This window comes from Lithobates pipiens, unplaced genomic scaffold (genome assembly GCF_037356315.1).
Source record: "Lithobates pipiens isolate NorthernLeopardFrog02 unplaced genomic scaffold, aLitPip1_a1.2 Scaffold_18, whole genome shotgun sequence".
In the NCBI taxonomy this organism is placed as follows: Eukaryota; Metazoa; Chordata; class Amphibia; order Anura; family Ranidae; genus Lithobates; species Lithobates pipiens.
The window spans coordinates 622,624,063-622,637,939 of NW_027507758.1; the positions used below are offsets into that span (position 1 = coordinate 622,624,063).

At 43.7% G+C, this 13,877-nt stretch overlaps 1 protein-coding gene across 1 annotated transcript; it reads left to right on the plus strand.

The window, feature by feature from the left end:
• Nucleotides 1–1,691: 1,691 nt before the first annotated feature.
• On the plus strand, nt 1,692–6,208 carry LOC143989486 (uncharacterized). Its single transcript, XM_077489628.1, has 5 exons — nt 1,692–1,911; nt 2,028–2,125; nt 2,212–2,418; nt 2,503–2,641; nt 4,216–6,208. The coding sequence occupies exons 1-5, from the start codon at nt 1,827–1,829 to the stop codon at nt 4,956–4,958; spliced, it is 1,272 nt and encodes a 423-aa protein (XP_077345754.1). The 5' UTR covers nt 1,692–1,826; the 3' UTR covers nt 4,959–6,208.
• Nucleotides 6,209–13,877: the final 7,669 nt, after the last annotated feature.

A 13,877-nucleotide genomic window follows, 5' to 3' on the forward strand; every position in this document is an offset into this window, starting at 1 on the left:
AACTACAGGATAAATACAAATAATGGACCAGCTGGGGATTGGCGAACTAGTTAAGGGGTATTTTACTTATTTACTTTTAAATATAGTGCTAATAATAATGCTTACGTGATCTATGACATTTGATAAATAACCTTTGTATAGGTTGATACTTAATATCGAGTTCACTTATACCTCTTATGACCACCTAATTCCCCTCCCATTTCACTCCCCCCCCCCCCTTTCCCCACCTCTCCCCCCTTCCCCCCCCCCTCCCTTTCCCGCTGTCCCCCGGTAGAAATTTGATGTGAACCAATGGAACTGCGGACAAATTTGTATATGACATTTAATGGAATAAAAGAACCCGATAGAAATTCCCACCATTATATATAAAAACATCACTGCAGATATAACCCATGGGTGAGCTATGGGGAAATGGCTGCTAACCGGGACCAACGAAAAATGGCCGCGGGTGTAGCTTAGATATGTGGAAAATGATGTTGGGTGTAGATTGACTTCTAAAAGATGGCTGCACCATGTTAACTTATGGAAGACTCCAAAAAGATGGCTGTGCCAATGTTATCTTATGGGAGACTTCAGTAAAATGGCCGCCATACACGTACATATAAAAGACACTTCCGTGCTAGAGTATCCCATTCCCTGATGAAGTCACGTGACTAGTGACGATACGCGTCGGAACGAGGATACCGGAAGTGACGTTCGCATACACGAGCGGAATGCTCGTCCGTTTTTAAAGCTGTATTTTATCGTATGTTTGTGAGTACCTCTTTTTATATATCGTTATAATAAATTTTACGAACGTACTTCACCATCCGAGTGTACCTCTATCTTTCCTATGAGACCTCTGGGAGTTATACTGAAGCCAAAGATCTATATGGAAACTATCTGAGAGGAAAAAAACCTACCTGAGGGGGCCAATATCCACCTGCTAGGAATTGGGATAGAATCCCTGGACCCTTGTTTTGGCTGCTTGATTTGCTGTTTACCTTACAGCAGTAAGGTAAGGGGCCATTTTACCTAGTGTGCCGTGTATACTGGAGACACAGAAATTACAACACGATTGCTGGCACCTGTTTTTTTGAGAAGCACTGAACAAGTCACTGAGCACCTATTTCAGTTCACATATAGACTGTTTTATATACATATTTAAATTATTTTGTATTAAGAAGATTACGGAACTAACAATCACTGGCACTTCATTTAATTTCACTAAAGATTGTATTTTACCAACTCTTTGTAATCATGCACTATGAATTGCACGTTTTAATATAAGACAGTTGCACTTTATGGAATATTTTCCCCTTTTACTTAGAGTTACTTATGTTGATATATAAACACATGATTTCTGGAATTTAAGTTTTATAATACACTGGTTACTCTCTGTTTTTTTGGACTAACTTGGTGGAGCAAGTTTAAACCATTTTTTTTTTTTTTTTTTTTTTTTATCAACATAGCACAAGGCACCTTAATCTTTATTTAAGATAGGCTAGTCGATTTATAGCTAGATTTTATTTCTTCCAGTATTAGGCTCTTTATTTATATCTAGTTCAGGTAGCGCAACACCATCTGTTTGATTTTCATTTTATTATCTGGGGGTTAGGGTTCATACCCCTGTCGGTAGTTTGCTGCAACCTATCCTTTTAAATAGTTTAGGCCCTTGACGACAGCGCGGGGATACCTTAACCCAAACCAGAGAGATGATGGAGGAGAGGTGAGGAGGATTCTGGGACATTATCCAGTAACAGACAAGGGATGTGTCTGGATGGTGACTGTATCATTGTGTGTGTCAGGTTCCTATAAGGTGTCAGGATGTCACTGTCTATTTCTCCATGGAGGAGTGGGAGTATTTAGAAGGACACAAGGATCTCTACAAGGACGTCATGATGGACAATCAACCGCCCCTCACATCACCGGGTAAGAGGAGACTTTATTGTAAAGGAGAGAGCAGTACGGAGGCTCCACCTAGAACCCCCATCATCTGATAAACACATAGAAACAATGTATTCAGTCAGTGTGTGTGTTTCCTACAGATGGATCCAGTAATGGGAACCCACCAGAGAGATGTCCCCGTCCTCTGTATTCCCGGGATTCCACACAGGAAGGTCACACCATCCCTCACCATCATCAGGTAGATGATTGACAATTATTGGTAGTTCTGATTTATATACAAGCATATTTGTTACAATTGATGTTTTTTTTTTTTTATATATTTAGAGTGGAAACCTCGGGGATTATAATATTGTTGTTAAAGAAGAGTATAATCAGGAGGATGAGGAGTATGGTGTGATGAAGGAGTTTTCTGAAGGACACAAGGATATGATGGAGCTACCTAATACCAGGAACCCACCAGAGAGATATCCCCGTCCTCTGTATTCCCGGGATTCCACACAGGAAGATCGCACCATCCCTCAGTGTTACAAGGTTGGTGAGACAAAGCTTATGTGTGGATTTCTTATTTGAGCTTATATTTTACAGATGATATTTTCTTTTATTCTCTTGGTTTAGGGTGAAGATCTGATAGTTATAAAAGTTGAGGTTGAAGAAGAAGAAGAGAGGTATGTGAGGGATGATCAGCAGTCTATGGAGGAGGATGGAATAACGGGGACATTTATAGAGGAGGACACTCCTACAGAGATCAGCACAGGTAGGTCATTAACACTAAATACATTCCTCCACCCATACTGCTCACTGATTGGTCCAGGGTAGGGCAAGGACTGGGTGATATCAGCCTATAATCCCCTGGTCACTTTCCTGAGCTGTGTTCCCCGTCCTGTATTCCTGTATTTCTCTCGGATAATCTTCCTTCTCTGTGCTGCAGACACAATGTATGTATCTGGACTGGATTTATGGAGATTCTGGGGTTCAGTTGGCAGAAAAATGTAAAATTTCACTTTAGACTATTGAAGAGTAAGGATGAGCTCCGGTGTGTTCGCATTGTCCACGTGCAGAGCCCGCCAGGAAGTCGGCGCAGCGCTGCGCTAATCACAGGCAGTGAGACATTGCCCCAGAGATCGGGCAATGTCTCACTGCCTGTGATTAGCGCATCGCTGCGCCGACTTCCTGGTGGGCTCTGCACGTAGACCATGCGAATACCCCGGAGCTCATCCCTATTGAAGAGAGTCAGAGTGGGGCAAGTTAAAAGAGGGTTAATGGAAGAGGGCAAGTACTTCCTTTTCAGGCCTGCTTATTAGGCAGCTGGTCAGAGAGGCTGAGGGGAATGGCTGTTTTGCTATCAGTGCGGATGAGGCCTTGATGCTGGATGGAAACCTCTGACTTGAACCTGCTGGGTGAACTTGCCTGAACTGGGAATTTGCTATGTTATATATGCTGTGGCTGGGACGCTAAGAATTATTTAAAAAGACTGTGTTGTACTGATAAGAAGAGTTTCATGTGGTGTTTTGAAATGCCCGTGAAGACAAAGTCTGTCATTATTTTCATTTGAATAAAGCTGGTTTACGTTTACTGTACTGTCTCCTGGCTGCCTGTTAACCCCTCAGATCCTGACACTATCAACTTGGGCACCTGGGGTATGTGATTTGGGTCACCTGCCCCATGCCTGGGTCTAGTAAGCTCTCTGGCAGAACAATTCTTCCAGGATTACTTGCTCTGTTAAAAAATAAATTAAAAAAACTTCTACTTACCCTGCTCTGTGCAACGGTTCTCTTTTTGGATCAACCTGTCTGCACTCCTGGCTACTTCCCTCTACGGAGTGATAATAATGTGATAACATCCTTAAAACTTTGAAACCTTAAACAGAAAGTGATAATGAGGGAGGAGTCAATAACCCAATGATGGTGGTCTTCAGGATCAGTCCAGTCTTCATCTTGGTTGTTCTCCCCCCATCCTCACTCTCTGACCTCTGGTGGGGCTCAGCCCCGCTGTTATTCATGACTAAATCATGGACTAAATAAGGAAGTGCAGGACTTCTTGTGTTGGGAAGATGGCAATGAGTGATAGAGGGGGAGGGGACACTCGTCCTATAATCCCCTCATCACTGTCACTCCTATAAAAGACAGTTCTCGTTGTTTCCTCACTCTCTGACTAAGGTCCATGAATAAAGAAATGATCTGGTAGGAGATCAGAGGACCCATTTACTGGTTACCTTGAGGGGGGAATTGTAAGATCCTCAGAGACAAAGCTGCCTGATGTGGGCAAAGTCCTGGTTTAGGGGAACCAATCAGCTCATGTCTAGTAATAATCTTTTTATTTCTATTTTAGTAGATGGACGGGAGATGAGGAAAACCTCAGAGGATTGTCTCACTTTGTCTCCAGACTGTAAAGTAGAAGATGAGGACATCACACAGTATAGTCCAGGAGAAAACCCGACTACCTCAAATGTCCATCCGGCACCACACAGTGTAGATGGACCATCGTATTCCTCTTATCCTGAGGAACCTCAGACCGTGAGGGACGGGGCCGTCCTTCCAACAGAGAAGAGGTTTTCCTGTACGGAGTGCGGGAAGTGTTTCCATTTCAAATCCGGTCTTAATGTGCATAAAAGATCTCACACAGGAAAGAAGCCGTATTCCTGTCCTGAGTGCGGGAAAAGTTTTTCACAGACGTCCAGTCTTTACAGACATCAGAGATCTCACACAGGGGAGGACCCGTATTCCTGTCCTGAGTGCGGAAAATGTTTTTCACAGAAGTCCAATCTTTACACACATCAGAGATCTCACACGGGGGAAAAGCCATATTCCTGTCCTGATTGCAAGAAATGTTTTTCACAGAAGTCTAATCTTTACACACATCAGAGATCTCACATGGGGGAGAAACCATACTCGTGTCCTGATTGCAGGCAATGTTTTTCACAGAAGTCCAGTCTTTACAGACATCAGAGATCTCACACGGGGGAGAAGCCACTTTCTTGTCCTGAGTGCGGGAAATGTTTTTCACAAAAGTCCCATCTGTACAAGCACCAGAGATTGCACACAGGGAAGAAGCCACTTTCCTGTCCCGAGTGAGGGAATTGTTCCTCACTGAAGTCCTGTCTTCCTGTACATCAGGGATCCCACACAACCCTTGAGGTGTAAAATGCCTTGAGTGCAGGAAATGTCTTCTTTATGAATTTTGCTGGACATCACAGCTCTCATGTGGTTAAGAAGCACACCCTGACAGCCAAATAACTGGAATAGTACCAGCTGAATGGCAAAAAGCCAACCTGGTACCAATATTTTAAAAAAGGACGAGAAATATCCCTGGGAACTACAGACCAGTCAGTCTAACATCGATAGTATGTAAACTATTGGAGGAGATGATAAGGGGCTATATCCAAAAATTTGTTGATGAAAACAGTATCTTTAGTAATAACCAGCATGGGATCATGAAAGATCGTCCTTTCCAGACCAATCTGTTACCATTCTATGAGGAAGTTAGCTGCCATCTAGATAAAAGGAAAGCCTGTGGATGTGGTGTATCTGCATTTTGTATAAGCATTCAATACTGTTCTTCATGAACATTTAATTTACAAGTTGAAGTCTGTTGGTTTAAACCTTGGGACACATACCTGGATAGAAAGCTGGTTACAAGGGTGCTTACAAAGGGTGGTGATAAATCGCACCTACTCGGACTGGTTTGGACTTGTGAGTGGGGTGCCCCAGGGCACTGTCCTGGGATCAATTCTGTTTACTTTGATCCTAAATGGCATAGAGGTTGGTATAAATAAATCAATCTCAGGTGTTTGCTGATGATACAAAGCTAAGCAGGTCAATAATTTCACAGCAGGATGTAGAAATCTTACAGGAAGATCTCAATAAAATAAAGGGATGGGCAACTACATGGCAAATTAGGCTTAACCACTTGCCGACCACCCACAGTACATTTACTGCAGGTGGGCGGCATGTACAGGCAAAGTGACATATCATTATGTTTGTACTGGCGCTGTGCACCCCTAGTGGTGCAGATCCCAATACTTTTATGATTCATAACAGCTTTCGCTAGTTAGCTGTGATTGGCCCACAGCTATCTCAGGGTACCTGGGCCAATCACAGCACTCTACCATGTGATTAGCTGTAGCCAATCTCAGATATCAGTAGTATTCACAGCGGTCATGAACTTAAGTATACAAGAAAAAGAACCGCTGCTCCAGGTGTATAAAGATAAGGCTGATTGGAGTATCTTGCAGAGTGCTAGAACCGGCCTGCCTCCCTGGGAAACTTGGAAAAAATAAAGAAATGGCTGCACATCCAGAACTTCCGATTGCCTTTTTATTTTGTTTCACAAAGATAACACCAGAGACACCAAACTGTGGTGACATAGACGCGTTTTACGCATATATCTTGTGCTTAATCATTAGTAATGATTAAGCACACCATTAGTAATGATTAAGCACAAGATGTATGTGTAAAACACATCTACGTGACCACAGTTTGTTGTCTCTGGTGTTATCATTGTGAAACAAAATAAAAGGCAATCAGAAGTTCTGGATGTGCAGCCAGTTCTTTCTTCTTTCCATGTCATCGACTTCACACATTCATGACAGTTGCGAGTAGAGCTGCACAATTAATCGTTAAAAAATCGTGATCTCGATTCAACCCCTCTGAGGATCTCTATTGCAGAGTTTGCCCATTTTTTTGTATAACAAGTGGAGAGACTTATCTGCTCACTCAGCTGTCAAAAACATCTGGGCAGTCTGCCAAGTCTTTAACATGAAACATTGTAACTAACGCTTCCTTTTTAGATCAAAGGGATAAACTTCTGTGTGTAAAGAAAACATCCAGGCAGTCTGCCAAGTCTTTAACATGAAACTGTAACTAAAGCCCCGTACACACTATCAGATTGTCTGCTGAGTTTTTCCTTCAGATTTACCAAAACCATGTAGTAGAAGGGCCTGCCTGATTGCATACACATTGAAACTCCTAAGGTTTGACCTCATATTATATGGTTTTGGTAAATCTGAAGGAAAAACTCAGCAGACAATCTGATAGTGTGTACGGGGCTTTACGCTTCCTTCTTAGATCAAAGGGATAAACTTCTGTGTGTAAAGAAAAAAATCCAGGCAGTCTGCCAAGTTTTTAAGAACGTGTAAATGCAGGAAGTATAACCACTTAAAGTCTAAACCTTTTTCTGACACGTCCTAAGTTAAAATCAATATTTTTTGCTAGAAAATTACTCGGAACCCCCAAACGTTATATATATTTTAGCAGAGACCCTAGGGAATAAAATGTCAATTGCTGCAATATTTTATGTCACACTGTATTTGCCCAACGGTCTTTCAAACGCAATTTTTGGGGGAAAAATACACTTTAACTAATTAAAAAAAAAAAAAGTAAAGTTAGCCCAATTTAAAAAAAAAAATTTTTTTATTGTGAAAGATGATGTCACGACGCGAGAATCGTGATCGATCTTCTAAGCAAAAAAATGGTGATTCTCATTTTAGCCAGAATCATGCAGCTCTAGTTGAGAGCATTGCTGGTACAATGATCTTTATTCTACCAGCAATCAAAGACTAAAAATCTCTGATCATCCCCCCCCCCCCCCCCCCCCCCCCCCAGTAGTAAAATGTTACTATGGTGAAGTAAAAAAATAAATAAATAATTAATGTTTAAAAAAAAAATATTGAATGAAAAATGGATTTCATTTTTCATGCTGTCATTAATCATTGTCCCTGATCACTGCCACAACAGTCATATCATAATAATGTACTGTGTTGGTGACAGTATGTAAAAAAAAAAACGTGAAAAAAATATTTTATTTAATTTCTTAAAGCGGGAGTCCGCCGGGACTCCGCGATTTTTTATATTTTTTTTTAAAAGCCAGCAGCTACAAATACTGCAGCTGCTGACTTTTAAAATAGTGACACTTACCTGTCCAGCGCGCCCGCGATGTCGGCACCCGAAGCCGATCTCTAGATCGTCTTGTCGGGTGCTGCCGCCGCCAGCTTGGGTATGGGAATCAGGAAATGGAGCCTTTCGGCTTCATTTCCCGGTTCCCTACTGCGCATGCGCGAATCGCGCTGCGCAATACGGATGGTCCCCGCTGTCTCTGGGATCTGTGTGTTTCCCAGCAGGCAAGCAGGGCACTTGCGGAAAGGGGCGTAATCTACGCCCCTTTCCGCAGAGAGCTATCCCGGAAGTGGGTGCAGAATACCTGTACTGTACAGGTATCTGCACCCCCCTCCCCCCTGAAAGGTGCCAATTGTGGCGCCGGAGGGGGGGAGGGTTCCGATGAGCGGAGGTCCACTTTAGGGTGGACCTCCGCTTTAATTTTCCAAAAAATTGTGACAAAAATTTACAATTTCAAAAAACTTGCCATGCCTCTTAATAAATGCCTTAGGCCGCGTACACACGGGCGGACTGTTCGCCCAACTTAGTTCGTCAGACAATCCGACAAACAGTCCGCTCAAAATTTGCATGAACGGACTTGACCACACACGATGAGCAGACAGTCCGCTGAAAGCGTGCGCGATGACGTGAACGGCACGTACGACGGGACGAGAAATTCGACGTCCAATACACTGCAATGCAACCTTCGCCGTGTAAATCCTTTCTGAGCATGCGCGAAACTTAGTCTGTCGAACGAGCCTACACACGAGCGGACTGTCCGCTGAAACCAAGTTTGGGCAGACAGTCTTACGGAAATTCCGAAAAACTTTGTTCGTCAGACTGTCCGCTGAAACAGTCCGCTGAAGCCCACACACGAGCGGCCTGTCCGCTGAAACACTGTTCAGCGGACAAAGTTGGGCGAACAGTCCGCCCGTGTGTACGCGGCCTCAGACTGTCTACTTTAAAAAAAGGACAAGTGTGTGGTGTGTGTGTGTGTGTGTGTGGGGGGGGGGGGTATTTGTACTGTCTTGACATTTAAAACACTTACCGACTGCACTATAGTCGAATGATGGCTATAGTCATATGATGTCCTCCTGCCAATGGTCCTGCGGCGGCGAGCTCTATGATCGCAGTCTTCCAGACACCGCTGAGCACAGATTGAGGTAGAGAGCCCATCAGCGGCTTTTTACCACGTGATCAGCTGTGTCCAATCACATTTGATCGCAATGTAAACAGAAGCTGGTTAACAGCATTCCTTTCCTCACGCTGACGGCATGGGAAAGTAGAGCCGATAACCTCCTTTTGTAAAAGGGACATCTACACTTATAATCAGAGCACCGATTACGAGTGCTGACAATCAGTGCCCACCAGTGCTGCCAATCAATGTCGCCTATCAACGCCACCTACCATTGCCCATTAGTGCCGCTCATCAGCTCACGTCAGCGAAGGAGAAAAATTACCTGTTGCAATATATATAGAAAACTATGAAAAAAAAATATTATTTTTTTCAAAATGTTTGGTATTTTTATTTTTTTGTTTATTTAGCAAAAAAAACCCCAACCTAGTGCTAATTAAATACTACTAACAGAAAGCGCAATTTTGTAAAAAAATGATAAAAATGTCATATGAGTACAGTGTTACATGACCGCACAATTGTCGTTCAAATAACGCTTACACGCGATCGGACATTCCGACAAAAAAATCCTGGATTTATTTCCGACGGATGTTGACTCAAACTCGTCTTGCATACACCCCCATCAAATCATTCCCCGCAGCTATTACCTTTTGTACCACCCCCTCCCTTTATAATGTAAGCTCTACGAGCCGGGCCCTCCTGTACCTTTTGTATTGTACTGTAATTGTGTTGTCCCCCCCTATACATTGTAAAGCCCTGTGTAAACTGTTGGTGCTATATAAATTGTGTATAATAATACACACGGTCACACAAATGTTGTCGGAAATTCCCGAAACGCCAAGAACGCAGTGACGTACGACAAGCCGAGAAAAATGAAGTTCAAGAGCCAGTGCGGCTCTTGTGCTTGATTCCGAGCATGCGTGGAATTTTGTGCGTCGGCATTGTGTACACACAATTGGAATTTCCGACAACGGATTTTGTTGTCGGAAAATTTGAGAACCAGCTCTCAAATGTTTGTTGTCAGAAATTCCGACAAACAATGTCCGCTGGAGAGTACATGCGGTCTGCATTTCCGACATCAAGCTCCCATCGAACATTTGTCGTCGGAAATTCCGACCGTGTGTACGCGTCAAAAGTGTGACAGTGCTGAAAATTGGCCTGGGCAGGAAGGGGGTGAAAGTCCCGCTTTAACTTTCCTATAGACTAAATAATATACACATATTGGGACATGTAGCGGAATACATTTTGGCCTAATTTATGATGAAATTAGATTTTATTGGATATGTTTGTGATAGAAAATATAATTTTTCTTCAAACATTTTTGTATATTTTTTCATTTATGTCGGAAATAATAAGACACCCAGAAGAGATCAAACACCACCAAAAGAAAGCTCTATTTGTGTGAAAAAAATGATGATATAAATGTAATTTGCATACAGTATTGTACCGTATGACCTATTTTATTCCCTCGTCTGCTTTTTAGAAGATATATCATGCTTCGGGGTTTTGTGTAATCTTCAGGCCTAAAATTATTTTTTGAACATGTGTGCAAAGACGTCTCTGGCAGTGAAAAGGTTGAACAATCTGGCGACCAACTGCTTTTTAAAAATAAATTCACTCTAGAGAAGCACCCATGAGGGTTTTTGCACGCTATACCAACCAATATGTTGAAATAAAAAAATAATTCTGAAAAGACATTGGCCTATTTTACCAGAGGACACCCACTATAAGACCATTTATTAGACCATTACACCAGCGATCACATTTAGGTGAGCTTTCTCACCTAAGATAGGTTGGCTATTAGGGATGAGCTTGGACTCGAACATTGGGTGTTCGCCCGTTCGCCAAACAGCGAACAAAATGGGGCTTCGTGGCAAATTAGAGCGCCGCAGAATGCCCCATAATACACTTCGAGATCGCAGTGCATTAGCGTCTGCATTAGCGTCTGATGATTGGCCAAAGCATGCACCTGACCTGCATGCTTTGGCCAATCACAGCGTGCTCTGCAGAGTGAGCCATAATTGGCCAAAGGCAGGGTCCCTTTGGTCAATCATGGCTCAGGGGGACTAATTCCTCGCCCCACATTATATAAGGCTGCTTACATAGTGGCCATGTGTAGTGTTGTTGGCGTGGACACAGAGATAGCTTGAGCTAGATTAAGCGGGCAGGCTAGTTAGTTGCAGTGTATTTGAGATATATGCATTTAGCATAGACTAGATATTCAGTGTATACTCTATATTCAGTCAGTGTATTTGATTGATATATATAAATAAAACTCTGCATTCAGTGTAACGTATATATAAACAGTTCATTCAGTGGTGTACAGTTTCTAATACACTTCAGGCAGTGTACACAGTATTTAATACAGTGTGTACAATAGGGATGAGCCAAACAACCGCCCCCACCCCCGGTACGGTTCGCACCTGAACTTGTAAACAGGCAAATAATATTTGTGCGAACACCGTTAAAGTCTATGGGACACGAACATGAAAAATTAAAAGTGCTAATTTTAAAGGCTTATATGCGAGTTATTGCCATGAAAAGTGTTTGGGCACCCGGGTCCTGCCCCAGGGGACATTTATCAATGCAAAAAAAAAAAGTTTTTAATACGGACATTTTTTCAGGAGCAGTGATTTTAATAATGCTTAAAGTGAAACAATAAAAATTAAATATTCCTTTAAATATCGAGCCGGGGGGGGGGGGGGGTGTCCTTAGTCTGCCTGTAAAGTAGTGCATCTTTCCCATGTTTAGAACAGTACCACAGCAAAATTACATTTCTAAAGGAAAAAATAACTGCTCGCGGCTGTAATGTATTGTCAGATCCAGGCAACATACATCCCATTACCAGGCCCTTCAGGTCTGGTGTGAATATTAAGGGGAAACCCACAGCAAAATGTAAAAAATTTTTTTGCTGCTCTCATTCATAAAATTTTGTACAGCTGCCGTGGAAGCAACCTTAGATAGTGTGAGGCGTGGACTTAGCCCCCTGAGCCATGATTGGCCAAAAGCACCCTGCCTTTGGCCAATCATGGCTCTCACTGAAGAGTAGGATCTCACGATGCAGTGACAGTCCCGCCATTCATTATGGCATGTTCCGCAAGCGCTCAAATTTCCTGCGAACTCCCCGTAATATAATCGGTATTCGGCGAACGGGCAAACACTTGATGTTCGACACAAACATCAGGCTCATGCCTATTGTACAGTTTCTAATACACTTCAGACGGTGTACACAGTATATAATACAGTGTGTACAGTTTCTAATACACTTCAGGTGTACATAGTATATAATACAGTGCAGCCAGTGTACAGTTTCTAATACAGTGCAGGAGGTGTACACAGTATATAATACAGTGTAGTGTGCTGTGAAAAGAAAAAAATCCCCATCATGTCCGGAAGGCCACCAAGGAGAAGCAGACAATCACGGGCTACTAAAAGAGGGCAAGCAGCCTCTGTGTCTACAGTGAACAGTGGTGGTTGTGGACATGGTGCATCCTCTGCAGGTGGCCGTGGGGAATTCTTGTCCTTTTTTTCTGCTGCTGACCATGTTATTGAGCCACAACATGCAGAAGAGTTGGTGGTGTAGATAACAAAGCCGTCGTCATCCTCTGTTACCCAGCTCATAGTAGTTTGCCTTCCAATACAGCTGCCAAAGCAGCCTACTCCACGACTCCTTGTCCACAGTTACTCCTTCCTTAGCCCCACCCCCAGGCATGGAGGAGTCCCCAGAATTATTCGAGCAGTGTCGGTTACATGCTGCTGGAGGATGTGCAGAAATTTGAAGGCTCTGATGTTGGTTCCCAGGTTGAGGAAGGGAGTAACGTGAGCCTAGAGAGAGGGGTTGTCAAAGGACAAGAAACTGGCAGTCCTGTTCCCCAAGCTGCAGCATACTGCCAAGTTTGCTCCAGTGACAAGGAGGGAGGAGAAAATTAGGTCACTGACCGTATTTGGGTGGCTGAGAGGAGAAAGAGGCACAACTCCAACGAGGCAGTATATCCTCCAGGGGGCAGCGTTAAGGGCAGCCTCCCTATTGCATCACACTGCAGAGCTCCGCAGGTGAAGGGCGCTGCTGACTCCTCACTGACTTTTAAAAGCTCCTTGGTGTGGGCCTTTTTCAACACGTGCACAGCAGATCGCACCGTTGTCGTTTGCAACATATGTCTGAAGCACTTTAAGCGTGGCCAGAAAAGCAGCCGCTTGGGCACCCCATGCTTGACCAGACATATGTCGACCTGCCATGCAGTTCGTTGGCAGTAGCACCTGAAAGACCCACATCATAGAAAAAAAATCTGCTAGCAGTACACCACCAGTTGATTTCAGCAGGCAAATTCCTACCCCAGTTGCTGAACCGTAAAAAGAAATTGGGTCCCAGCCATTCACATGCTCAGCGTCTAAATGCTAGCTTGGCCAAATTGCTAGCACTGCAACTGCTGCCTTTTCATCTGGTAGACTCAGCCCCCTTTCGTGAATTTGTACAATGTGCTGTACAACAGTGGCAGGATCCAAAACGCCATTTCTTTTCACATTCCGGCTCTCTACCACCATGTGGGAGGCAATGTGTTGGCCTCATTGGACAGGGTGGTCAGCATTAAGGTTTACATTGCCTTTCTATCACGTACCTGAAGGCAGACTGAAATGACGATGTCGGCCTCTCTTGTATTTCCAGTCCAGGTCCCGCTGAGGATGAGACAGAAGGAGTCGAAGGACCAGAGGCACACGAGTGCCTGTAAATGAAGACCAGAAGACTTGCAGCAGGAAGTCGCAGCCAGTTGCATGACTGTAGTTGCATAACAGTTCGCAGCCGGTTGTAGAACTGTAGTTGCAGAGCAGGTCGCAGCTGGTTGCAGGACCATGGTGGCAGACACTCGGATACTAGCACTGAGTCGAGCAGGGCACAGAAGCAAGGTCATCAGGAAAGCCGGGTTCATCAACAGGCGGGCAGCAGGGTACAGGCACATCAGGCTGAAGCAGGTCAGGGAGGAAGCCGG

What these genes read in the sequence shown, in the direction of transcription:
- LOC143989486 (XM_077489628.1), top strand. Translation starts at nt 1,827, where the DNA reads ATGGAGGAGTGGGAGTATTTAGAAGGACACAAGGATCTCTACAAGGAC. An exon ending in ACCGCCCCTCACATCACCGG is followed by an intron (nt 1,912 to 2,027) that starts GTAAGAGGAGAC and finishes TGTTTCCTACAG; the next exon opens with ATGGATCCAGTAATGGGAAC. An exon ending in CCATCCCTCACCATCATCAG is followed by an intron (nt 2,126 to 2,211) that starts GTAGATGATTGA and finishes TTATATATTTAG; the next exon opens with AGTGGAAACCTCGGGGATTA.